We start from the raw sequence: 26,977 nt of genomic DNA, 5'->3' as shown, positions 1-26,977 counted from the left end.
GGTTTTGGTTAAATATTTGAAACATGGTTCAAATCACAAGTCACGTTGTGTTTACTTTCAAAACATTTACCCCAAGCCACCACCTTTTACTGGCTTTAACTAAAGCGATTCTGCAGTTGAGATATTCCTTGAACCACCTTCATTGGTAGACATGCTTCCACCAGCGATACCAACATGATTTCTAGGAGACAATGTTGAAGAAAAACTGATTTTTTTATGTAAAGTAAAATGGCTGCTTCTTTGCCTTTACAGATGGAAGCTCAACAGATGGAGACATATTGCGTTTCCGTTCACAGCTATTATGGTCAGTGGCGGTTGTCACAGTCAAACTGCAGTCCTATCTAAGTTTGAAGGCGTTTACAGCCATACTGGTGAGGGCTATCTGATTACAATGCAATCAAAATATAGAATACTAGACGGGTAATTGATGGACTGACGTATTAATGCAAACATTCCTCCTCCGCCATCGGTGCATGGTTTTCTGTGACAGACATGGCGTTCGCTGACAGCCCAACTCGGCCTTATCTGGACGGCAGGAGTGACTTTAGAGAACCGAGTGGGGGGAGGACGTGTGTGTTTCTCTTTTCAACGCACACTCTTAACAGTGCACATTTATTTCTCCTCTTCTTATGCCCCCCCGACGCCTTTAACTTTTACTTCTGTTCCTTGTTTTTAACCATCAAACGTGCAATGTTGTAGATCTCCCAGTTTGTCCACGTTGCCCTTGGAACATCTGAAGAGATGCAGAAGTCATGGTTATATTAACCCTGCATATAAACAAAGCCCCATGTGGACATGTAATGACTTAACTTCTCAACATCTTTTTCTGTTTTTTCATTTTTTTTTGGTGGAGACAGAAAACCTTGAATGAGATGGAAAACACCCCCAGCCTCCTGAAAGGACTTCCTGTTGTACCCGTTGCATTCTCATCTGCACAGTTTCACTCTGTAACAAAAGCAGGAGCGTCTACTGTCCTCCTGGTTGTTGGAAAAAAAAAAAAAGGTGCAGGGAAAGTTGGGAGACGATGAGGGCTAGAGGGGGTGATGCGAGACGGAGAGATGACAAGGGTTGGAGAGATGAGGAGGGGGCACAGCGAGGAGAGGAGATGAGGTAAGAGAGTCGTGGGAAAGAGATGAGAATGCGTGGCGGAGGAATCTGTACATATGTGAGTGACCTCTGCGAGCCTCTACAGGTAAGCAGCCGGAATTACAAAAACAATGCCTCGACTCCACAAACCACTTTTTCGATCTGCAGGTGTTATAGTAGAAAATAATAAGTTATTTTTCCACATCATCAGCAGCACTGCTTGCATCTATCCTGGCTTTGTCTGTGAAGGTTCTCAGTCATCCAGGTCATTGTGTAACTGGACTTGTAGACGTTTCTTCAGTTCTAAGGTGTACAGAAGAAGCTACTCGGATGAGTGGTGAAACGTCCTCTCAAAAACCCTAGTGCAAGTCCAGTCGCCTTTTTAAAGGCTTTGTTTACATGATGATTAGGAGATCATATCTTCCTACTGCCCGAATTATCAAAGATTTACACCCCAGCTCTCAATCTGATCCTTCTGATCAGTCACTCTGGTTGAAATAAAAAAGCTTAAGCAAAAAGTGTTAAGGTGTAAAACTCACGTAGCATGAAATTTACATGCTACACACCCATCAACAACCTCAACCTCCACACTCCTTACTTTCCACTACTTCCTGCAAAGGCACCGTGTAAACTGTCCACTATTGACATAATTTAATTTCTATTTAGTATCACAACCACGTCAGAGTTTCAGGATAGACGGCAATGTAAACGTGGCTGCTAGCTTGGCTCCTTGGTTTTGTACTGAGCTCCAAAAATCTGCCAAAACAATGGGAAAGACTGGCGAGCTCGCTAAGGAGTTACAGTTTTCACTTATTTATTGTAAGTGGGGAATAAGGGATGTAAGTGAAATGTCCAAAAAATACACAATTGTGAAAGAACAGGAAATTTCAAGAGAGATAAGTACTCACACAATCAGGGCACTGAGCCAATTTTGGAGGCAATCGTCCAATAATTTTATTAGTTTTCTCAGGGAGCTTAGATGTAAACCGGGCGACTGTTACCGACTGATTTTAATTTCTGCATAGCTGACTCTAAATAACCTCCAGCTCGTCCATGAAACACAGTAGCCGCGTTTAAATGTGAGCTCATATTTCATCTGCCGAGCGGCTCTGATTAGAACAAGTCGAGGAAGTCTGCTCGTAGAAGGAGTTGAACTCGAGTGCAAACCTCAGAGAGCGGTGGCCGCCACTTGTTTCTGTTTATTTCAGCTTCAGGTTGTTTGTCTGATGGGACAGACATCAGAGAAGAGGCCGGCTTCTGAGACGGATCGTTGTTGGTTTTTCTTTCATTATTCTTTCTTTCTTTCATTTTTTTTCTTCTCTCTCTATCTCTGTAACTCGGGGGAACATGGAAGCTGTGTGACCCTGGATGATTTATCAAGACATTTCTCTTTTTTTTTTTTGCTCTCTCTCCAGCTAAAGTGAATGACTGGTATGTAGAAAGACTCTGGAGAGTCGGGGAGCCCCCCTCATGAGCTATTAGGCCTCCCCCTGTGGAGAGAGGAAGATAAGGGAAAATTGAAAATGAAGAGGAAAGGGAGAGAGAGAGAAACACATCTCTGTATCCACAGGCAGACCTCTTGTTCTCCTCCACTATCTCTCCTTCTCTGCCTCCTTTGAGCTTGATTAGCCGCCGAGCTTAAGAGGCTTGTTATCAACCTTGGAGACGATGGAAGTTCATCGGCCGCAGGACTTGACTGATGGAGACGGGGATGGAGGCCTTTTTTTTTTCTTTTCCGAGCATGTGTTGTGTGCGTGGAGGAAGTGGCGTATATCTTTTTGACTGATGTGGAGCCTACGGTAGAATGTGGTCAGCTCATTCGTATCCGGGGCCGCAGGGACTCCAACATGTCTGCTGGCTGGTTCTCATTCAGTCACGTGACTCATCTGAACGCTGTACACAGCAGTCGGGTCAGCTCAGCTCCCAAAATTTTAAAAATTGGACAAGAGAGACTGAACCGGGGGCAGCAAAACTATCCACCTCAAAGAAAGTTCACAACAAAAGCGAAGATTCTCAAAAATCAGATTTCCTGTTACAAAAAATACATCACCTAAGGTTTGGTCGGGTTGGTCTTTAGTGTCAAAGGCAGACTCTCTGTCCGTCCAACCATCCACTCCAACATCTTCCATAAAATCCTGGAGTGATACTGTAAAGGTTTCACACTGCTTCGGATGTCCTTGGTTTCAAACCTTTAAAAACATGTCACTGTTTTTATAGTGAGGTTAGTTTTAGATTGCAGGTTGCAAAAACGTTCATGTTCACGTGGACGAAAATGTCAGAATATGATAATTACTGTCCAATTAGTTGAGAAGAAACGCAGTCTCTAGTTTTAGGAACCAGGGTTCAACCACTAAGACTGAGCAAAATTCACGGATAAATTTAAGACAGCACACACACGCATACCTTTCACACCTGAAGAAACAGCAGTCATGTGTTGTGACACAGCTCCGAATGTTTCAGCGGATGTAGAGGAAAAAATTAAAGGAGACTGAAATCCCCACCCGACTGCAAAGTAGACGTTTCATTGAGTGTTTAATGGTTGTTTATTTCGGTTGGAAGTCTTAAGTGTGAACAACAAATTAGGAGTTCACCCGCTAACTTTATTTTTAACACTTAACCTCCGTATTAACTGATAAGGGTGGCAGCCATGACTGTTTTTTTTTGTTGGTTAGCGGAATTCATCCTTTAAAACTAATTAATTTCAAAGATCTGATATCAATTCATAAAATCTTAGGATTGATTTTTAAAATATGTGCCATTTCCTGCACCCCACAGCCAACAAGATTTTCCCACGTTTGAGGGAGATCCAAAACATGACAGAAGCTGCAACTCTGTGAGATTTAAAAAGTATGTCGACAGAGAAGAGCTAAACGAAAGCAAAGCCATGTGCAAGATGTGCCAGCTAGAGGCAACATATTGTGGAAATATAACAAATCTCTTAAACAAAAGACAACTATTTTTTTTGTGAAAATAACTAAATAAAATCATTCCAAAAACTGAAATATGTCTAAATAACTAATCGTGACAGTAAAACCAAAAAAGGCTCTCAGATGAAAGTATGTTTTAAAAGATTTCACAGAGTCACCTGATCATTCCACAGCCGTGGAGCCCTGACTGCGAACGTCACCTTTTGTTTTCAGCCGGGCCCCTGGAACAGACAGTAGACTACTGCCCGAGGATCTCGAGGTACGTGCTGGCCTTAAAAGTGATCAACAAGATCTTAAAATCGATTTTAAAACATACTGGGAGCCAGTGAAGATCTGCTAAAACTAGTGATGTGATCCCTTCTCCTGGTTCTGATCAAAAACCTGGCCGGTGAATTTTGGACCATCTGAAGTCGTGAAATTGCTTTAGTGCTCAGACAGGTAAAAAGGCTGTTGCAGTGATCTATATGTGATGAAATAAAAGCATGTAAAATAGTCTCCGTGTCTTTAAAAGATGAAATGGGCCCAATCTTGGAAATGTTCCTCAGATGGTAAAACTTAGGTCAGAATCAACCCAGACACCGTGGTTATTCACAACAGTACAAAGAAAATAAAACTGGTCCTAAAACCAACCCCTGAGGAACACCATATTTCATATGATGCACAGATGATTTGAAATTATTCACAGTAACATAAAACCGTTTATCCATATGTGTTCCTGACAAAGTTCCTGCAGTTGTCTTTCTTCCTGCTTTTCATTTATAAAAGTCTTTGACTGATGCCAAGCTTGCATCTTAGACTCTTTTGTTATAGTCTCCAGAGGGTTGCGACGATCCCATGTGGACGATACGATATGATACGATACGATACAATACGATACGATACGATACGATATGAGAGGATACGAGATAAGACAAGACAAGAAAGGAAATTCTTGTCCCAGAGAATGCAAAAAGAGCAAAATACAACTACAATACAATACACTGACAATAACAAGTTATAGGTTCTTGGTATCAGTGAGAAGTGTCCATCACTACCAAAGACTAAGTAACCATGGTAATACTGCACCTAAACAATCTACATCATGGTCTGAAACCTCCACCAACTTCACATCCACTTGCTGCGACGGCATCAACAGAATGCAAACATGATAAGAACAGTGTGTATGTGTCCAACAAATTCTCACCTCAGACTGAATCAGACATTTATTTTGGGGATTATTTCAATTTTTGGCCCGTTTTTCCGTTTTTTTATTTTTCTACTACAAGAAACAATTTCTAGTCTGTCTTCACAAAAAGGATGTAAATACTGTCATAAAATCAGAATGAAAATAACCTGACAAAAACCAGCATTTGGGGATTTTTCTTATGATCACAAGACAAACTTTCGGGGCCTTACTTGCTCTGTTGTTCATTCATTCTAAATTATGCATAAAACACAATGTGTAATCAGAGGTGGTGTCAGTTCCAGTCTATAACTTGATGAACATTGTCTCTCCTCTCTGTTTAAGTCCTCTGGATGAGGCCTCGGAGGGCGACAGGACCATGTAAACATTCCCAGCTCTCAGAATCTGTCTGTCTGCCGGGGGTGATGCATCTGTCCGGCCCGTTTGTTTACTGGCCGAAGAATGTTAAGAATATAGGCTTCAGCCTGTGTGTGTGTGTGTGTGTGTGTGTGTGTGTGTGTGTGTGTGTGTGTGTGTGTGTGTGTGTGTGTGTGTGTAATTGCACTTCCATGTGACCGTGCACTTAAAATAGAGAGTGTGAGGAGGCCAGGGGTGGGTGGATGGATGGGGGGGAACACATGGGTGGGGCGGGGTCACGAGTTTTGTTTCCTTTTGTATCGTCTTAATGTTTGTAATGATCCAGCGGGATGTGGATCTGGTGAATATTGCAAGCTGTTTAGTCTACCAATCACCACGGTGACAAAGAGTCTAGGTTTGGGGGTTGGAGGTGGAGTTGAGGGTGAAGGTGGGGGGGGAGAGGCTGAGGGTAGTAATTGTTGATGTGGGTCAGGCTGTAGAAACATACATAACATAAGAGAAGCTAACCCCTGTGAGTTTGGTTTTAAACAACACCAACAACAGGAAGTGACACATTAAGAGGGAAACAACAACAAACTGTTTACTTGAACAACAGTGATGGTGTTTTACAGAGTGACAGCGCTGCAAAGGAGCATCCTATGTGCAGTTGCAGCGCATGTCGCATGCCACAGATTAATTGATTTGGTTTCTTAACCTTTAATACTTCAATCAGAACAATGGAGTTGACTTCCTCTTGAGTCTTGACTATTGTCAAATGCAAAGACCAAACCACTTCAACAACAACCACTTCATAGCCGTATACTTTACCCTATGTCTAGCCATAAATCTTAGGCTTGTAACCCAACCACAACATTAACAGAAAAGCTGTTTGACTTCTCTTAGACATGATGATCACCCGACAACCTCTCCAACTGCAAAGTCCAAATTAAATCGGGACAAAATTAAATTTGGATTTTACGTTTTTGACTTGGGAATTCTTAACCGTACGCTTCACCCTATGTCTGGTTGTAACTCACTGACTTGCAACCCAACCACAACATTAACAGCAAAACGTTTTGACTTCTCTTAGACTTAACGTTCGACTTGAAATAACATGACATCCTTCTTATAATGCAACGACTAAAATAAATTAACAAATCGTCAGCAGCCAGCCACGCAGTCCATGCAAAAAGGAAGAAAAGGTTTGTTTGACAACAGAGGTTACTTCACTGTAACGCTTTCAGATGGTGACGTTCAGAATAAACAAATTTAGGATTACACTTAAATATGACTAATCCTTGTAATTGTAATCCATGATACAGCTGACAGTTTTGCTTTTAAATGTTATAAAATTCTAGCCTTTTTTATCATCTAAACTGGGATTACATTATATTTGAATTTTATGTTTATGACAGGGAATTTATAGCTACATCCCCGACATGCTAATTCCATATTCTGCCCCCAGGTCACAAAGGTCATCCTCAGAACAACTCCTCTCAGTCCCTAACTCTCGCCTTAAATCGAAAGGTCCGTCCCACATTAAATCCTGCTCCACTACTGACTACTTTTAGTTCGGTCTGAAGTTACCCAATGGCTAATTCTGTCTGGTTGTTCTCCTATTGTATTTTACCCACTCTCTTATTGTACTTTTTATTATTCTGGCTTTGGTTTGCCGTTTCATTGTTATTGTATTACACTGTGCATTACTGTTCCTCCGTATTATTGGGTTTTACTTATATGGAGGCAGATGTTTTTATATGCCCAGACTGGAAAGCACTTTGGGTCAACTTCTGTTGTTTTTAAATGATCTATATAAATCAACTGACTTGACTTGCATACTTTATCCTATGTCTAGCTGTAACTCACAGATCTGCAATCTAATCTCGACATAAACAGCAAACTTATTTGATTTCCCCAAGATTTATAATCTGACATCTTCTCCAAATGCTAAGACTGACAACAGCAGCCAGTCACACAATTCATGCTAGCAAATGGAAAAAGGTGTGTTTTGTCAGTCAAACAGCTACCCCAGATTAACACATTCGGATACAGAACTTTTGCAGTCAACAAACTGCAAAAGATTTGTCTCAGCAATTAAAGAAAGACAGTAGCTATATGCTGTGGCTGTTCTAAAAGGTTGCATTCTTTAAAATCTAAGACAGTGTAAATTTGGTGAAGTATTCATAAGGACTTGATTAGAAAAAAGGCACTCTAGATATGGTTGTGACTTCAATATACACTATATGTTTATGATGTTGATGCTGAAGTGCTCCCTGGGTGCCTTGCATGGCTGTCCACTGCTCCAAGTGTGCTCACCCGGATGGGTTAAATGTAGAGAACAAGGCTTTTGATTGTGTAATATGGCAAATTAAGCTGATTTTATTATATTTGTTTGCTTTTAGAGGTTTTTCAGATATTCTTTTTTTTAAGTGAGTGGATAACAGTGACTCTGCACCAACAATCCCCTCCACATGTACATCCAGCACCACCACAGCTGATCTAGACAGTTTAAAGTCCTGCTGAGTGGGGAAGGTAACTCTTGTGAGGCTACACTCTCGTTCTCAGATGTCTGCAAATATATAGCACGGTGGAGGATAACATATTAGGGTCCTGGATTTTGGTTTTGATCAGCTTTGCATTTAATGTTCGTATAAAAAAATCTGATCAAACTGTTATTAAACTCTGTCCACTGTTAATCTATAACACAATGCATCTATGTGATTATCCCTGAGACTGATCTCACCTTATCAATGCATAAAATTAGATCCAGGAAGCAACTATTAATACATTTTAAAGCCATTTAAAATCAACAGGAATCCACTCTTAACACATGAACATCAAAAACACAGCATATTAAAACACATTAAAATTGTTAGCGCCGTACTTCTAGAACAAATAAAGTGACTTTTCTGAAGGAAGGAGAGAGGTGGCATCCACACAAGAGTTATAGATCTTATTCACTCTTTCAATGAACCTTGAGATGCACTTAGAGGTTGTTTGCAGCAGCCATATATCAGGGCTAACAACTGTGGGGGGGAATCCTCTGCAAAGGAGTCTGGCATGCGTTTAGCTCCCACTACTGCCCACTAGTGGAGGAAGACTTTAATACGACTATGTATACTGATGCTCTGTTAATCTCCACCTAGACTCCTATTAATATTACTGGTACTCCAACAAATAATGTACCATAAAATGTAAGGGAGGATAATTATTCATTTTAAAGTATAACAAACCAGAAAATGGTGGAATAAACCTATTACAACTTCCAAAAGTGATGCCTTTAAATTGCTCAGTTTGCACGACAACTGTCCAAAACTCAAACCATTTCAAATACAAAACAGACCGTTTGCATGTCAGACTCTGCAGCCAGCAAAGGTTACAATAATAACAATAAATCTGGTGCACAAGTCTGGCCGAACAGCGCCATAAACTAATTGAATTTAACCGCCCGGTCTTCAGAGCCCTTCAGTCTTTTCGCCGAGCGTTCGAGCCCTCCGCTATCTGAATGACAAGGTTCAGTAATCAAAGATTTTGTTGACCCTCCCTCCCCTCCACTGAACTATCTTCTGCTGCCACACACTCCCACCCCTCCTCTCTCATTTGTCTGCATGTGTCACAGACAAATGCGGGCGTGTACACATCTGAACGTGGACGCTCAGGGAGGCTGGAAAAAGTGACTCTCGTAAGAGTAAAGACTCCTTTTTAACCTTGTGCATTAACATTTTCTAATCTTGCAGGTTTAGTAACTGAAACTCAACCCAAAACCACACCAACGGGAAGGCAGAGACAACCTGTTTTGTTGTTGTAAGTATAAAGACTCTGATAAAAATAATACATCAGTCTAACAGAAAATGTTTAAAGGGTTATTAGGAGCTAAGATTTTCCTATATTCTAAAGCTAATACATTCAATGTTTTGATACCAATTATCAATGTGATTGCAAATTCCCAGTCTGACATTTTTATTCTGATCATTAGCAGAAAACTAGACTAAACTTTAGCTTTTAACATTCTTATTCTTAATATACCTTTAATTTCTTGCGTGAACTGGTCTCACATACTATTTGAGTTTGATCTGCATCTTCAGAACTGAACAGACGTGTGCAAACGGTGCCATAAAAGTATGATTTGATTCAATAATTCATGAGTACTAAATGTTGATGAGCATTCGTTGCACATCTCAACGCAGAAGACAGAACAAAGGTAGATCAGATGCACAATTGTGAAGATATAAAAGATGTGGCAGCTTTTATGAACGTCAGCTCCACTCCAGAGGAACTTGTGGGGTACTTTAGGCTACTAGAAGTCTTTACTCATACCAGAGTTTAGACACAGTGATGCGACAAACGTAAAGAAAACTACCTTTCACACCCGGCTTTCTGATTTTAATGGAGACATTTAGATAATTCTCGGCCTGCAAGCACCTTTGCCCCCTGGTCCCTACCTCCCCTGCACACACATGCTGCACCATCACCAACCTCTACCTATCCGTCTCTCCCTATCAGCTGCTCCCTGCTGCCGTTGTTTTGAGAGGTCAGGGTTGTTTGTTTGCTCGGAGGCCCATCGTCTGATAGCGCGTCGGACTACGCCTCCCCCGCCTGCCTCATCTTAACCTGAGCCGTTATCAGCCGACTCCCCGGCAACTCCAACCTTGTCTTTTAAAAGGAACACTTCCCCAGGAAATTATGGAGGGACTCGGGCAGATAGACTGCGTCTCTATCTGTCATGGTGGAAACCCCTGGACAGACAGGATGACACTCAGACGCTTCACGCAAGATTCCAGGTTTTTAAGGTTCAAATACATCTCATGACCTCAGATTTCCATCTCAGGATTCCCGAGGATTTTTGCAGGAATAAATCAATTTTGTTGAAATTAAGCACAATAAGACTCTAAGGCTGTCCAGCTCCACAGGTTTGCTTGGACGAGCATGCCATTATAAGCTAATGTCACATTTCATGACAAGATGAGTGGCCACAATAATCGGCAGAGCAGCACAAGACGTGATCTTATTGTAGGACAGCATAACCAGTTGTTGCTTTTTCTTTTAACTATGAACGTCTCATCACCTCAACAGTGTTACTCTAAAGAAAACAATTCTCTATTTTAACCCAACACTGGATTTCCAAGCTGTTTTTGTGACAATATCTGTTCTGTTCCTGTAGGCTGCATTGAGACAACAAGGGCTTGTATGGAGTGTTCAGGTTAGAGGACTTCATTGCTTTAGCTTCGTTTTCTGATGTTGAAACAAGGTCCTCTTGTAGTGATCTGAAATCTCTGTTTAGGAAAGATTCCAGCATAGCACATTTGTCCAGACTAGGGCTGTCGGTAGGTTAAAATATCTAATCGCGTTTAATTGCTTAATAGAGTTATTTCCTTTATTAACTCTTATCAAAATCTCAACTCCCTGCTCAGTTCATATCAGCCACAAATGAAGATAAATATGTGGGTCTTTTGAGCATCTTTATCCATTTCTGCTCGTTTGTTTCTGCTTAATTATTTCTTCTGCTTGTTTAGGAAGTTTTGGCCGTTTTTACACAACGGGGCACTGTCCTCTGCAGGGTAAAAGGATTTACTGGGACTGCACTTCAGATTTTGCTTGCTTTCCACAGTGTTACTGCTGCACTGAGGGCTTACGTATTACAAACTACGGTTTGGACCGAAGTCATAAAGAGATTTGCATTAACGCACTATTATGGCAACCCTCATCCAGACTATGTGTGCTCCGTATGCTCTTGTGTGATTGCTTTACTTTTTTATGTCGTTTGCATATTGCAAACATCGCAACTCAAAGATGTAGCCAATGCAGTTAACTGGTCATAAAGTCTTTTTTTTTTTTTTTACTGCTAAATGTTAACATAACATGGTGCAGATTTTAAAAGCATATTTGAACATTTATTTCCATAAATGACGTAAAATTATTAGGTATTATTATCGTTCAAAAGACTGCACTTTTTAGACAACAGGGGGTACAGATTCACTGCGACTGCACTTCAGATTTTGCTTGCTTTCCACAGTGTTACTGCTGCACTGAGGGCTTACGTATTTTGCAAACTACGACTTGGGCCGAGGTCATAAAGGGATTTGCATTAACGTATTTATATGACCGCCCTCATCCAGACTATAATATTAAAAAAAACCTGAATATGTTGGCATGACATTTTGCAGATTTAATTTGTTTTTTCTTTTTTTTGTGTTTACTGCTAAATGTTAGCTGCAAATTTTAAAGCATATTTGAACCCTAATTTCCATAAATGACGTAAAGTTATTAGGTAAAACCAAAAAAAACTATGGCAGATTAAAAAACAAAAAGTAAGAGCCCATCTCAAAGTAAAAGGAAATCCCGAAGATTAAGCATTGAGGTTGAACCCAGAACTAGTGCACGCTGAAACAATGAAAATATTTTTCTACAGTTATGTCAAAATGGTCATGCTCATTTATTCAATATTTCCAAACGATAAAAAATGTCTCTGACACAAATCCCCATTTTTTGGGGTTTTGACAAACCTCCCTCCCTTCAGCTCAGAGTCATCTGGCTCGTCCTGGCTGGAGGCACAGCCGTCCGTGTGGCCACAGGAGAGAAAGGAGTAAAGAAAAAAGTGATAAAATTACTCCCCCCCCCAACACTGGATCAAACCCAGCAGGGAGGGGAGCGCCAACCACCTGATTAAGCAACATGGAGGAAATGAGAGCAGCAAAGGGGTCCATTTTCTTCAAGAGTGGGAAGAAAAAACTTAGAAGAAAGAATGGGAGGGGATGAACCGGGGGGGTCGTAGGTGGGATAAGTCGTGTACATATGTGTGTGTAGGCGGAGGTGGAGGGTGTGCGGGGTTAAAGTCACAGATTTTAAATCAGTTCTGTGGCCTTTAACGGGCGCAACAGAAGCCCAGTATGAGCGAGCAGAACAAAGAGGGCAGCAGTGGCCTCGACCAATTAACATTCCTGCGGCCTTTATGAGCCGCCTGGTCCCGCCCCTTCACTCACACCCCATAAAAGTCACAAACATCAATTCTTGCAAACCATAACTGTCATTATAATCCCATTAAAAACAACCCACTGAGCCATTTACAGTGAACACCGGGGCCGAGTTTGCCGGCAGAGGAGAAGGACGGCCTCGGCTGGAACCCAAACGGGACAGGACAAGTGGGAAAGTTTATCGGGGGTAATTTGACAAAAGATGACATAATAGTGACCCCGTAAGAGTTCAAAGTGAATAGAAAATTTTATTTATCTGACCACACAGTACATATGCTGTCATTTTGTAATGATTCAATCCATTTCTGAGTAGAACGAGCCAACGAATACTTGCTAAAATGCCAACAAAATACATGTAAATCAACGCTTTAGCTCTAGTTACCGGAAAAATATATGTGTCTCTTTTGCTGATAAATACTACAATAAGGTCGTCCGTGATGTTCTTTAAATCTCTACTTTAAACAGAGAGCCCTTTCCTGGAGTAAATCGAGTTTTAATAGCGTTTTTAGTTGGATTTTGAGCGTTGTTATCTTTGGTTAATGTGCCGGTTTCTGTGTAATGTTGATTTAAAAAGTGTTACAGAAATAAAGATTATTATTATTATTATTTTTATAGTAATTTCACTAGCTATTTACTAAATATCTATGCTGCAGGTAGGGTAAGGGAGTGTTAAAACATTGTCTGTATTTTCAGTTTAAGCTTATTTCTTAATTGCATGCCAAATGTAAAGTTATTAAATTATAATTCATTATTTTAGTAAATTATTCTGACTTCATATCAAAATATTAACCTAATGTCTCGTAATTATGGTTATTATGGTAATTAAAACTGATTTTTTACATACACTGGATTTTCCTGGTCATGGGTGGAAAAAATTAGAGTAGAAACTTGCGGTATTGTGAAGTCTTTTTTAGGACTAACAGGTTGTTCAGTATGTTCTAATTTGCAGAGCGTGGACAAACACTGAAGTACCGAATTAACAGTGAACAAGTAGGGTCAAGTTTACCTTTCTGGGAAATTATTTGAAAATTATACATAACTGAAAGTTTCTATTAAATTGTAATTTTTACAGGAGCTACAAAAACAACTTACAGATTCACAGATATTAAGGTGAGACATGGCAGTGGACGCTGTGGTCAGTCAGTCCCATCCTGAGTAACCCACAATGACCTCAGCTGTAACAAGCTGTTGGCTCATTGTGAAGCCTGTGACTCCCTCTAGTGGCTTTAGTATTTACTTTGAATTAAAATGATTAAAAGTGACTCCACACGCTTGATGTGCTGTCTCTTATATATGTACAGTACTGTACAAACGTTTTAGGCAGGTGATAGATAATAGGAAAAAAAATGCTGTAACCTAAGAATGCTTTCAGGAACATAAATAATATTTTTTATCAATTTACAAAATGCAAAGTGAGCAAACAACAGAACAAACACTTGCACAGAGACGGGGATTTCATAGGATCGTAGACACAGTCATGGGCCAAGGAAACTTAGCAGTGCCATCAGCTCAGACCTGGCAGAAACAAACCAGTGGGACCCAGGTACATACATTACACAAGTCTGGCCAGAAGTGGTCTTCATGAAAGAGTTGCAGCCAAAAAGCCATACCTCCGACATGGAAACAAGGTCGAGAGACTCAACTATACATGAAAACATAGAAACGGGGGTGCAGAAAAATGGCAGCAGGTGCTCTGGACTAAAGAGTCAGAATTTGAAATATTTGCCTGTAGCAGAGGGTAGTGTGTTCACCGAAGGGCTGGTAAACCGGTACAATGTGTGTCTGCAGGCAACAGTGAAGCATGGCGGAAGTTCCTTGCAAGTTTGGGGCTGCATTTCTGCAAATTAAGTTGGAGATTTGGTCAGGATTAATGGTGTCCTCAATGCTAAAACACACAGAAAGACCAAATTTATTCTGCAGGTTAGTCCTCTAAGATGTTTGGAACCACCTACCCAACAAGTTCCTTCATAAACTGTGTGCAAGTTGTACCTGGAAGGATTTCTGCTGCTTTGAAGGGAAAGGGTGGTCACTTTTCTTCTGTTCATTTACTGCATTTTGTTAACTGATTAAAATAAACTATTAACGTTTTCATTTTTTAATGCATTTTTTAATTTACAGCATTTTATCCACACCTGTATAAAACCTTTTCATATTCCTGTATATTTAATAAATTATTTTACAGTATATGATTCAGCGTGTTTCCCTTCTCTTCAAAGAAATAACAGCATTCATTAAATGTGCATTTGATTACTTTTATTAATAATAAATCTTGATAAAAGTGATCTTAGCATATACCCTAAAATAGAAAAATAATCACAAATTAAATGTGTGTATAGTGCAAAAAAGCAAAATTCCCCAAAAATTGTCTTCGTATTTCTTTGTATTTAAGTTGAATTACTTCTAAAGGTGCGTGAATAAAATTTTATATATAACGTTTTATACACTGAAGACGAGCTGAGAAGGAAAAATTAAAATAGAAATACAAAGAAAAGATACTGGCTATATGTACAGAACATCTGAAAGAAAAAACCTCATATCTTGTGGCAAGAGCTTTGGTCAACCAAAGCTAACCCAGTACTATAAACTATTTCCCAAGGAGCTTCTGTCTTCAGTGTATCATACTATTAAAATGACCTGCAGATTATGGTTTACTGAGATACACAAAAATATAATGTGAGAGCCCTGGTGGTGATGCTGAGCGAGAAGAGCGGTCATGTGTTTTTGGCGGTGACCAGAACGATTGGGATGTTTCTTCTCTTCATCTCTCTGGACATCTGACACCAGACGCAGGACATGCAGAAGGTCGAGTACACGCAGTCCCGACCAAGACTGCCCTGTGGACAAAACACGGTGACGTCAAGTCAACACGTATCTGAGTTTCAGTTTATTCCTTCATTATTATTTATAGGAGAGTTTAGGCTCCCATCGGCTAAAATAAAAAAGAACTGAAAGTTTAGTGACAACATAACCTGCTGATCTGTTCAGAGACTACATTGACAACGTCTCTGTGTAGTTACAAGTTTTACCAAAAAACTACAAAGTCATAAAAACATTGTTGTTTGGACTTTCTTATTACTGTCGATTTTCAATTGTAGTACCAGGTTGTTCCAGTAGGTGGAGCCTCTTACTATTGATTGATAGTCATAGGTTTGTTTGCAGACAGGGCATGCTTGTCATTTGGGACCATGAGATCACAGGTTTGCATGTTGCATCCTCCCAGGCTGAGGTCCCTTGAGCAACCACTTCATGCCCAAACTGCGACACATGTGTAGCAGCCCACTGCTCCAAGTATAGACTGTATATAAATATGAACAACACATCCCCACTTGCTCGCATTATCCAAACTGATGCTATTTCGGCGCCATCTTGTGACTTTGGAGCCAGAGTCTGATCAGTACGGTCTGAGATTGGAGCCACGTGGAGCCGTGATATCGATGCCCCGCCCACACTTCCTCCAGACTCACTCTAGTTTTAGTTTAATTAATACTACGCTCTGCTCTACCTCCACCATAGACTGTACCCACAGGGCCGATTTACGGAGCGGTTGGCATGGCAACTGGTGGTCGCCATTATGTCACATCCTGTTACTATAGCGTCAAATAACTAACTAAAACGAAACTTAACCAAAAACTTGACACTTGAACATTCATCAACATCATATTAACTACCTAAAACGACAGAAACCATCCTTGAAAAAAATAATAATTGTAGTGTATTTTAGCGTTTTAGCTTGGCCCAAGTCCCGCCCACTAACATGGGCTCGCCCTGCGTGAACCGCCTTCTTGATCACGGTATCTCCCCTGCCATGTGTTTGAACTGAACCAAAACTTCTCCCTCACAAGGAGGTCTGCTGCAAACTATTTATCTGTATTTGATCACCAAGGTCGGTCCTCACTATCTACCCATGAACTATATGGTCAGAAAACAGTGGCCTTACTTTGATGCCATAGCGGTGGCGCATGGAGACCCTCATGGACATGGTGATGGATGGGATGGTCCCGCTGAAGATTTCCAGCAGTGGGAGACATAGAGGCTCACCATAGGCCTTGGAGGTTTTACAGGCGAAGCAGGGGCAGCACCAGTAAGCAAAACAGCCTTAGTAGAAATAAATACCCAGAAACCGATTAGCATGCTGGGAACACAACTGCCAATAATGACATGTCAAAGATATGAGGAAGTGAATGAAAAACACGTTCAGTGCAGGTCTAATGTCTTTTCCATGACGATGCCATTCCAGAAATATTTGTGGTGAGCAGTAACCTCTCACCTTTCAAATCTTTATAAGGGTTCATTTTATTGAATCCAAGATTTAAGATTTTATCCTGTAAATTATGAAACTGTTTAAATCAACAAATCAGAAATATGGTTTTAATTTGTACTATAAGCTTCTGTACATTGTGTAGATGTTTGCAATTTATAAGATAATGAAGGATCACAGTCTTGTATCGAAAGTTAAAATAAATCACATCCCTTTGTCACAGAGATACATCAATCTTAGTAGATCGGAAAAGATTTGGATCTCGGCTCTAACTAGATAAATATGTGGATGACCGTATTAAAGGAAGCTATATGTTTTGATATATGGAAATAAAGTGACAGAAGATCAGACACTTACATTCTGGCACATTTTGTAAGCAATCACATATCCCCGAACCCCACTCGTCAGAGTCTTGGGAAATCATGACCGGCTGCGGCTGAGTGATGACCATTCTGGTAGCCATGACGAAGTCTGAAGAGGAAACACGGATGCATTTATCATTTTATACATTTAATAAATAAGACATAAAAAGGAAAAATAAACTGTAGTTAAGATCAAGTTTCTAAAAAACAGTCAACGTTGTTTTTAATATTGCCTGGATTGTTATTGACGCCACTTTATCATCACTTTTGACTAGAACTAGCTAAAACGTTAACCAAGTATGATATGTGCAGCTACATTTGTGCATTTTGAGCATAGAAAAGGGATTAGGCAAACATCATTCACATGTATAAATAAACATAAACATGGATAATTTGATTCTATATAGTCTTTATCGTGCAGAGAATGAGCAAGAAAGTAAAAACTGTAAAATTTACGGAGCAGAGGAAAGAAAAAGATCACTGCCCAAAATAAACTTTTGTTTACTGACATGTGGCTGAGGCACGAAATATAACCATGAGGTCAAATTAGGTACCTAGCTCAGATAAGTTGGTAAGTACTTAATAATATCACACTTTTAAGTCATAACATTTTAAGCAAATACAGTTTTCAAGTTGTGCAATAATTCAAGTAAATTAATAGAATATATATAGTCTTTTTTCTTCCTCCTTCTGAAAATTATATATTTGTAGCCATCTTGGATGCTGATTAATGTATAAATTAAGATTTTCTTTTAGAAATGTCCCTATTAGACTGAATTTACTGAATTTGAGTTTAAGAAAATACAAACAAGCAAACAAAAAGATAAAGACTCACCGTAGACTAGTAAGCTCAGTGTTCCTGGCACGACGGATGTCTACAATGAGAAGCTTTCATTCTTCAAGTCAGTTGAGTGCAGAAATAGCTACAGGCATCAAGAGAACAAACCGGACACACTGGTTCGTCCTGCAATTTTTTTTTTTGAACACATCTCTATTATTTATTGTTACCCGCAGAGGTTCGAACACAAAGGTGGGGCGTGTACGAGAGGAAATGGCTCAATGTAAGAACAATCATAATGTGGTTCTCTCTGACATGCAACGTAAATCCAAATCAGTGTCATTCAGTCGGAGTTAGATTTAATTCCTAAAGATAATCATGATCTGTTTTACAGTGACTGGATGTAAACATGCAGGGCTGGAGGAGGAAATAAATGTCAAAGAACCATTACTTCTTTGGGTTTTTATTTGTATCTTTGTTAGCTTCTATAATAATAAACTGGTTTTGTCTGATGACTTTTCAATTTGCCAAGTGGATTTATTTCTTTAATAAGAGTCCTCATTGTATGAATAGTAAGTGTAATACTTTTGTAACTGGCTGCCAAAAGTGGTTTGGCTGGTTTGACCAACTCCAGTCATCATTATTTTTTTTTTAATAAAGCTCTCTATTCACCTTGTATTTATTGTCAGATGAGGTCTCAAATGGAATAAATGATCCAAATGACTCAGATCCAGACCCAAACCACTCTGTCTGGTAACGGAAACCTCAAACACCAGGTTTCTCGCCTACTTTTACAAGATAATTAATTGTCCGAACAATAATTTCTTTTAAAAACTTGGTTGTCTTTTGACTACTAAATCTACTGGGTCAAAGTTAGCAAATAAATGTTGGTTGTGATCCTCCAAAACAAGAGGTACACATGATGCACAACTTAATCTTCACTCCTGACCTTCCTGACAGATCATATACAGACTTCACACCACTTTAGCCGTTGCTACGCTGCCCGAATTCACATGAAAGACGTTTCGTTTCAGGCAACGGTGAAAATATTTTTATCTCTTAAGCCCCATGGTGGATGTTGCCACTATGCACTATATAAAAATAGTCCTAATGTATGGACAGAGCCGTCCATGCTCTCTTGAAAAGAAAATTTTGTCAATGAAACCACCGCTCGATCAGCTGTTAGATTAGGTGGTAGGAACCAAAGTCGTGGACGTTGTCTCCTTGCAATAAACGTTTGAGGACGTGTGTTTGCATCACGTCAGTCAACTGTATGGTTCGAACCCATTGGTTGTGGCCACAAAGATGAGACCAGTCTCCCATCATTGTCAGAACTTGCTTCATTTCTTTAACATTTCGTGGTCTCTGCTGCAGCATTGTTGTTGTTGGGTTGGGAACATGACGCAAATGTATGGCTTTGTTATCCTTTAACCTACTGAGCAAGATTAAATAAACCTCTCCCATCCCATGACAATTCCCACTGGGGAGTCTCCCAGTGGGAAACAACAGCAACTGCAAAGCACACTAAAGGCTGTGGGTAGACTGGGAATGTTTAGACGATAATAGACACTTTCAGTGAAATGAACACCAGACTGATGCCGATAAGGTTACTGCGTGACTTTGCTCTTCGCTTATCAACAATCATTTACAGCCTGTGACTTAAGGATTACCTCAGCTGTTAAAAACAGAAACTGATCTACATAATAGAGGCGCTCTACCTGCATTCTTGTTGCACTTGAATTCCACAGGGCTTAGCTGCTTCACACAATCATCCTAAATACAATAACACAGATCGGTCAGAGCTACACTGGAACTTTTTCTGGAAATACTTGATCACCAGAAGAAATTCAGAGCTGTCTTCAACACTAGATGATGTAATTCACTGAAGACTGGTGCTGTCTGTCTGTATGTCTGTTTAGCTTCTTGCAGCAGAACATATTCATTTTTGGTACCCCATTGTTGACCTATTTACTGACCTAAATAGTGTTTGGCTATTATATTGATTGCATGCATATCAGCAAGGAAGACGCCTCCTATAGACGAGTTCAGTAATAATTCATAAATCATAAATTTGCCAACCTCTGTTCTGATGTTAAAACTCTTTAGGTCAGAACATGAGCTGACAACTTTTCATCTGTGTGAGACGGATATCTAGAGATATCTTTGTAATTTTTGTCTTCATTCCCACTGATCATTTGCTCTTTTTCTATAGGCGTGCTTGTTTTTGTGGTTTTAAGCAGCTTTTTGTTTCCTGAAAAGACTTAGTTTGACAAAGAGAAGCATCGGTAGGTAGTTTTCCACAGCAGTTTGCATTCAGGTTCACTGGTAAAAAGCCTTATTTGCAGTGCAGCAATGTCTGCTCCTTTAAATACTGACACAGACTCAATCATTTCTCTCAACATAACAGAGAAAGGTGAACTTTTCCCTTCTGAAGTGGACAAAAATGTAAAAACACCACTGACTGTGCAGTTGACATTTGAATGTTGGTGCTTATTCCGATTCAAGTGGTCATTAGAGCTGTTTTTCAGCCCAAGAAGCTGCTGCTTGATATACACATTGCCTGAAACTGGTAGTCAAGCGTTCATATTATGGGAAGGAAGCAGATCTCTTTCCTGAACCAAATTTCCTTTTAAGTCTGTGCTATCCGTGGCTTTTGCTGATAAAGCCTGCACTCTGCAGCTTTCCCATTACCTTTGACCGAGTCTGATGTCCGCTATGAGCCAGCACAAACCGAGCTAAGTGACCCAGAAACGCTACGATCGTGCTCTTGCTCACCCAATGCGAACTTTGATCCAGAGAGTTCTGCGTATGGAGGCAGAGTTTACGGGGAACATGTGAAGCAGCTTTGACAGGGGGGCAAAAATCACAGGATTTAGTGAAATCCTTAAATATTTGAAATAGCAGAGAGGAGTTACAAAAGTCACGTGCACTTGAACTTATCAATGCATGTGCAGCATCTGGATGCAGATGAATCAAAGTAAATACTGAAAGGTTGTATGTGTCTAATGTTCTTCTACCCATTGATTCAAACCAGTGGAAAAAACTAATGATTATACTACTGATTATACTACTGGTTATACTACTACTAGATTGTTTTCATTTAAAAATGAATAAACAAACATTTCAGATGAGGAATGTGCAGGAATGTGTTCACGTCAGACACTAGGAACATCAAGAACTTGTCAAGTCTTGTAAGGAAGGTCCAGAGATTCTTGAGAAATTCTCTGACCCTTAAAAAAGTTGAGATAAATCCTCTGACTGTGAGAGTCAGCGAGTGAGATTTTGAAGCCCAGCGTGTTCAGTCTGGCCAGTGCCATCTTGGCAGTGGTAACTCAGGACTCGCATGAGTGGAGCCAAAGCAGGCAGTTGACGCCGAGCGACCTGTGGCAGCTCCAGCCGTTCAAAGGCACCATACCGTGAATTATGCATAACTTTATGCCTTGATAGAATCTGAACAGGTGAGTTCTTTAAAAATAAAAATACGCCCACGACAGTTGTCACGAATGAGAGCAATTAGCTACAGAATCCAAAACTGGTTGTGAATGTTCATTTTTGCTCGTCTGACTTGATTTTGAAGGCTCAAGTGATTATTTGAGGTACTGCAGATTTGGGCACTAGATGTTGGTTTCAGGTTTTCAGCCCAGCAGGATGATGCTTGGGTAACACTCAGCAGCCAACTGAGGATCTGGAAATAATGAAGCTAAAAACACATCAGGGAGTTTCTTCAAAATGCGACTGCGAAATCGAAGCAAGATCTGGAAAACCTTCAATCGATATTACTAATTAATGTTGCAAGAACTGGTAAATTATGTGGTCACTCAATTGGCGCACAGCCCTCCTGCTTGGCCCATAGCTGATAAACCTGCTGAACTCATGAGGTGAAGACCAGAAAGCCAACGTCTGATCAGAGCAAACAGTCGTCAGAAGAGGGGGGCCCTGCACGCTGAGTTTCCAAGTCCATCCACTGTCAACATCATCTAGACCTTTTGTCTCAAATCCAAATCTGACTTGATGCATGAAGCAGCCAGATGAACCTATCTCCTAATCATTCTGCTTCTTCACAACGTTGTTAATGTTTTAGCCTTCTGTATGAGCAACGTGAAGCATTTGGTTAAAGTTGGAAAAATGTTTTAAGATTGCTGGATGGCAGATTAAGACCAGACGAATTTATTTACATACACCACGCTGACATTTGGAAGTTGTTAATGCATGAAAAAAGATGCCAATTAACATGATCACATTGATGTGGAGCAACATTAAAGCTGCAGAGCGTAAAACCAAAACAATGAGCTTGAAGATGTTAAAATCCCTCAACGAGCTCAAAAGAAATTGCAGATAATTTCTGTGGGTTGAGTCGCTGAACAACTTCACGTTTTGTCTTTGCTCCTGGAAAAGCTCACACAGATGGGACACGTGGAAATACAGATAGGGTGGGAGGGTGGGAGGGCGGGGGGAGAGAGAGAGAAGGAGGGAGATATGAAAAAGAGAGGGTCGGGTAGAAGGAACAGTGAAGAGAAGCAGTCAGTCCTGAGTGGAGTGGAGGAAAAGGAGCAAAGAGAGAAACTGAAACCAGGTATTACTTGAATCTTCAAACATGTGATAGTTTATTGTGCATTTTATGTTTTATGCTAATAACCCAGGAGCTGTCCGAAATGATCTAGAGATGAAGAAACACCTCTGATGTGTGTCGGTGTTGCTTTGCTTTGTTTATTTGTTGCGATGAGCGTCTGACTTTTTTTTTTATCTGAGGTTCGGTTAAAAGTGGTGAGCAGCCAGAGAACCAAAACATTGTTTTTATTAACCTTTCAGTAGCTTTACAGCCAGAAAAATTAGTTTTTTACAAATGTGTTTTTGGACGACAGTCATTTCTATACTGACTTCCTCGTTATACTTTTATTATTCATCTTTCTCTAAACTTTTCTTGCAGCAACCAGGAGACCTGAGTTGACGTCTTTCAGCTGGCACATCTTTAACTTCCTCGGCCGGGGCTGTGTGGCTGCTGTCAGAGACTCCACACCCAGAGAACGGCAGATTTTACAGCAACGACAGCTTCCGCAGATACCGGTTGGTTTAGCTTAGCTGGTCTGTTTCCACACTGCAGTAAACTTTCTATCCTTTAAGGAATATCTGCTTTGACATTCACGTTGTTTGAACTGATCCAGCTTGCAGTGTTTTTACACAAGAGCTCTGCCTCCCTCTAGAGGAGGACTTCTGTCATTTTTTTTTACGACTAACTGCCTGGCACACAGACACGTTAACAACTAGGATTTGAATAATGAATTGGGGAATTGAAACACAGCACAATGCTACAGCTGCTCCATATCTGCTTAATGATTAACATCAACACACTCCTGTTTGCTTGCTTTTTCTCGTCTTACCCCCATGTGTCCAGAGACGACTTAATACTTTATAAACACTCTCTCAGACTTTGTAAACATCCCAACAGAAAAACTCAATAATCTAATTGAATATAGCTTAATCTAAGGTTTTAAAAATGTGATTCAGAGCTTTGGTACCTCCATACCTCTTGTATTACAGCAGGAAAGGTGGCAACTTGGGAGAGCAGTGCGATGGAGGGCGGCAGTATCCAAAAGCCCATGCATCCTGGTCGGGGTATGATGTCGGCGACGCCGGGGCCTCTGCGACCGGATCACCTGGAGAAGACGCACAGCCACACGGACTCTTTCCTCACTGCAGCGCGGCTTCTCCGTGGAGGATGGCTGGAGAAGGAAGAGAAAACATGGCAGTTTTCTCATGTTGACTTTTCGGTGCGTAAAACAACTTCAGAAGAAAACCAGATTCTAAACCGCGCCAAGATTTACCTCAAGGACCCCAGGATCAGATCGGTTCCAGTTACGAACAGCGGGAAGATGACTGAGGACAGAGAGATGGGCGAAGGAAAAAAGACAGATGAGGCAAAGCAGACACCTGAGGGTGAGTCCTCAGCCAACAAACAAGCAGGGAGACAGACGGGTGGTGTGCGCGTCTGGACGTCTCATTGTCGCATCGTGTGCAGAAAATCCAGACGGTTTAAAGCCCCGATACTACCAGTAATCACTGAGATTTAGACTCCGATTTATCAAAGCCTTTGTGTGATTAAATGTACAGGTGTATAGAATGTAATGGACCAATATTTTTCTCATTAAAATGCAAACATTTGCAGATGTAACTGTGGTTGGGTGTCTATTCTTGCAGTGCAGAATAATCAGAGTGTGCACTTTAAGGTCTATTACCAGGTTATGTTTTGTGTATTTTAACAGACCAAAATGTTTATTAGCAGTCCAGAGGAAGCAGTGGAATGAATTAAAGAAAAAACTTACAGCAGGCTTACAGCAAAAACTCACCTATGCTAAAATAAGTAGATACCTGCCTATATAGATTTATATAAATGCATTTGGCGAGGGCAACAAATCGACTTTTATTTTGGACTTTAAATCTTCTTAAAAACCTTTCCAACCTGGTAATTCTGATAAGTCAAACTATTATTGTTTCCTCATTCTGGGGAGAAAAAAAAAATAGTTAATAGTAAAATAACTGACAAACACTGTTTATCTAGTGGCTTTGAAGACTGAAATACAAATTAACAATTATTTTAACACTTAAATTAAACTCCCAAACATCCAAATGAATAAATTAATTTCGACTTAATAATAATAGTAATAAATTATCACAATATTATAGTTACTGACTTAAAAGACGACAAAGCTAGCTAGCTAACATCAACAGCAGTTGAATGTCTGTGAAATATACTAATTTATCGAGCTATTAGGTATTGTTTACCAACTGTTTTTTAATTTTCACCAAAGTTAATTGTCTGTTAAAGTAGCTAAACGAACATTAAAGCATCTAAATAACAGACTTACTGTTCACTGAGGACAAACAGATGAACCCAGATCAGTGACAAGTTGAATAAACGTTAAAAGTTTTGTCAACTGCCAGCTAGGTTCTAAATGACTACTTCTACTCTTCCCATTACATGAGATTAAGTGAGCGTAAATCCAAACAGCGCCAAACCACCATTGTCAAGCGTGCAGTGGTGAGAAAGGGTATTACATCCGTACGAAAAATAAACACCCCAGTGAATGAACATTTAATTTAGGTTTTCATTAATGCCTGCGATAATTTTTCACCAAAAAGGGAAAAAATAACTGGTATGTTTTATTAGTATAACAGGTTTTAGAATGAATAGAATGTCTTTATTGTCATTGTACAAGTATAACAAAATTAAGGTACCTAAGGTCTGCCTCAGGTGCCGTAGAAGTACTGGAATAAAAATAAATATTAAAAATATATAAAAATTAAAGGAAATGTACATAACAATCCCATTCACACATAATAAGTCACTATTATTGCACGTCACATTTGCACTTGTTTGTGTTGCACATTTGCTCATATGAAGTTATTGCACATTGTGAGAATTATTGCACATTCACATTCTTATTTGTTTATTATTTGAGTTGTTCAGTGCGATTATGGCTCTTGCAAAGAAACCATTTCTCAGTCCGTTGGTACTGGCTTTCAGTATAGCAGCAGGAGTTATAGTTAGTGAGAACCGTTAGCTTTGATTACAGCACACATTCTCTGTATCATTGTTTCCATCAGCTTCTCCAATGTCACCAGATTTATTTCCATCCAGTGTTGCATTCATTTCTCACCAAGATCTTGTACTGATGATGGGAGAGTCTGACCACTGCACAAAGCCTTCTCCAGCACATCCCAAAGATTCTCAATGGGGTTAAGGTCTGGACTCTGTGGTGGCCAATCCATGTGTGAACATGATGTCTCATGCTCCCTGAACCACTCTTTCACAATCTGAGCCCCATGAATCCTGACATTGTCATCTTGGAATATGATCCATAGATGGAATAACCTGGTCATTCAGTATATTCAGGTAGTCAGCTGACCTCATTCTTTGGACACATAATGTTGCTGAACCTAGACCTGAGCAACTGCAGCAACCCCAGATCATAGCACTGCCCCCACAGGCTTGTACAGTAGACACTAGGCATGATGGGTGCATCACTTCATCTGCCTCTCTTCTTACCCTGATGCCCCCATCGCTCTGGAACAGGGTAAATCTGGACTCATCAGACCACATGACCTTCTTCCATTGCTCCAGAGTCCAATCTTTATGCTCCCTAGCAAATTGAAGCCTTTTTTTCCGGTTAGCCTCACTGATTAGTGGTTTTCTTAAGGCTACACAGCTGTTCAGTCCCAATCCCTTGAGTTCCCTTCACATTGCACGTATGGAAATGTTCTTACTTTCACTATTAAACATAGCCCTGAGTTCTACTGTTGTTTTTCTTCTATTTGATTTCATCAAACGTTTAAGTGATCACAGATCACCATCAATCAGGATTTTTTTCCCAGCACATTTCTTCCTGGACGACGATGGTTCTCCACTATCCTTCCAGTTTTTAATAATGCGTTGGACAGTTCTTAACCCAGTTTTAGTAGTTTCTACAATCTCATTAGATGTTTTCTCTGCTTGATGCATGCCAATACCATTATATTATTTTTCATTTTTCTTCAATCTTTCATTTACTTGTGGTTCCTCAGGGTGTTATGTGGAACTAAGCTACTGTAACCAAGCAATTTCCCTTGTGGATTAATAAAATTTGTCCAAGACCTTCAGCGAGTAACTCGTCTTCAAGATGTCAGTAAACTCTACACAATGGACCCGTTTAATTTATCATTTTCTGTGGCATTGGAAGGGGTTTGAGGGGGGGAAAAAAAGCCAGTTCTCAACAATTGACAATTAACGGTAACATTAAAAATACAAAAGATTAAACAAAATGCTTTATTAGTAGTAAATGTCAGAGACACTGGCCGAGTAGACTATATTGGCCTGAAGACTACAAAAGCACGCACTTTACTTCAGAAAAGCATTTTCCTCATAACATCCTACACATTTGCTTACAGAGATGAATTTCAGCAGTATATTAAACATCCTTCTCGTTTTAGAAGAGTAATTAAGTTCTGGTGAGTTAAAATTCCCTCTTGGTACACTAGACTTCACATAAAGGGCAAACAAATGGCTCAAACACTTGTAAATTCTACTACTAAACCCATCTGA

The 26,977-nt window shown here is 40.1% G+C and overlaps 1 protein-coding gene across 1 annotated transcript; it reads right to left on the bottom strand.

The window, feature by feature from the left end:
• Positions 1-12,734: 12,734 nt before the first annotated feature.
• LOC311502066 (cornifelin-like) lies at positions 12,735-24,031 on the bottom strand. Its single transcript, XM_084564178.1, has 5 exons — positions 23,426-24,031; positions 17,959-18,046; positions 17,119-17,232; positions 16,441-16,598; positions 12,735-15,337 (listed from the first exon to the last, which is right to left on the bottom strand). The coding sequence occupies exons 3-5, from the start codon at positions 17,222-17,224 to the stop codon at positions 15,215-15,217; spliced, it is 387 nt and encodes a 128-aa protein (XP_084420304.1). The 5' UTR covers positions 17,225-17,232; positions 17,959-18,046; positions 23,426-24,031; the 3' UTR covers positions 12,735-15,214.
• Positions 24,032-26,977: the final 2,946 nt, after the last annotated feature.

Source organism: Chelon labrosus (genome assembly GCF_963514085.1).
Source record: "Chelon labrosus genome assembly, chromosome: 17".
In the NCBI taxonomy this organism is placed as follows: Eukaryota; Metazoa; Chordata; class Actinopteri; order Mugiliformes; family Mugilidae; genus Chelon; species Chelon labrosus.
The sequence above is the reverse complement of the archived record's forward strand: the minus strand, read 5'-3'. Positions and strand labels throughout refer to the sequence as shown.

Bases quoted from the DNA above. Each gene is read 5' to 3' on its own strand.
- LOC311502066 (XM_084564178.1), bottom strand. From the start codon at position 17,224: ATGGCTACCAGAATGGTCATCACTCAGCCGCAGCCGGTCATGATTTCC. The intron at 16,599-17,118 runs GTAAGTGTCTGA...ATTTCTACTAAG, and splicing joins CTTACAAAATGTGCCAGAAT to GCTGTTTTGCTTACTGGTGC. The intron at 15,338-16,440 runs GTAAGGCCACTG...TTTTGTCCACAG, and splicing joins GCCACCGCTATGGCATCAAA to GGCAGTCTTGGTCGGGACTG.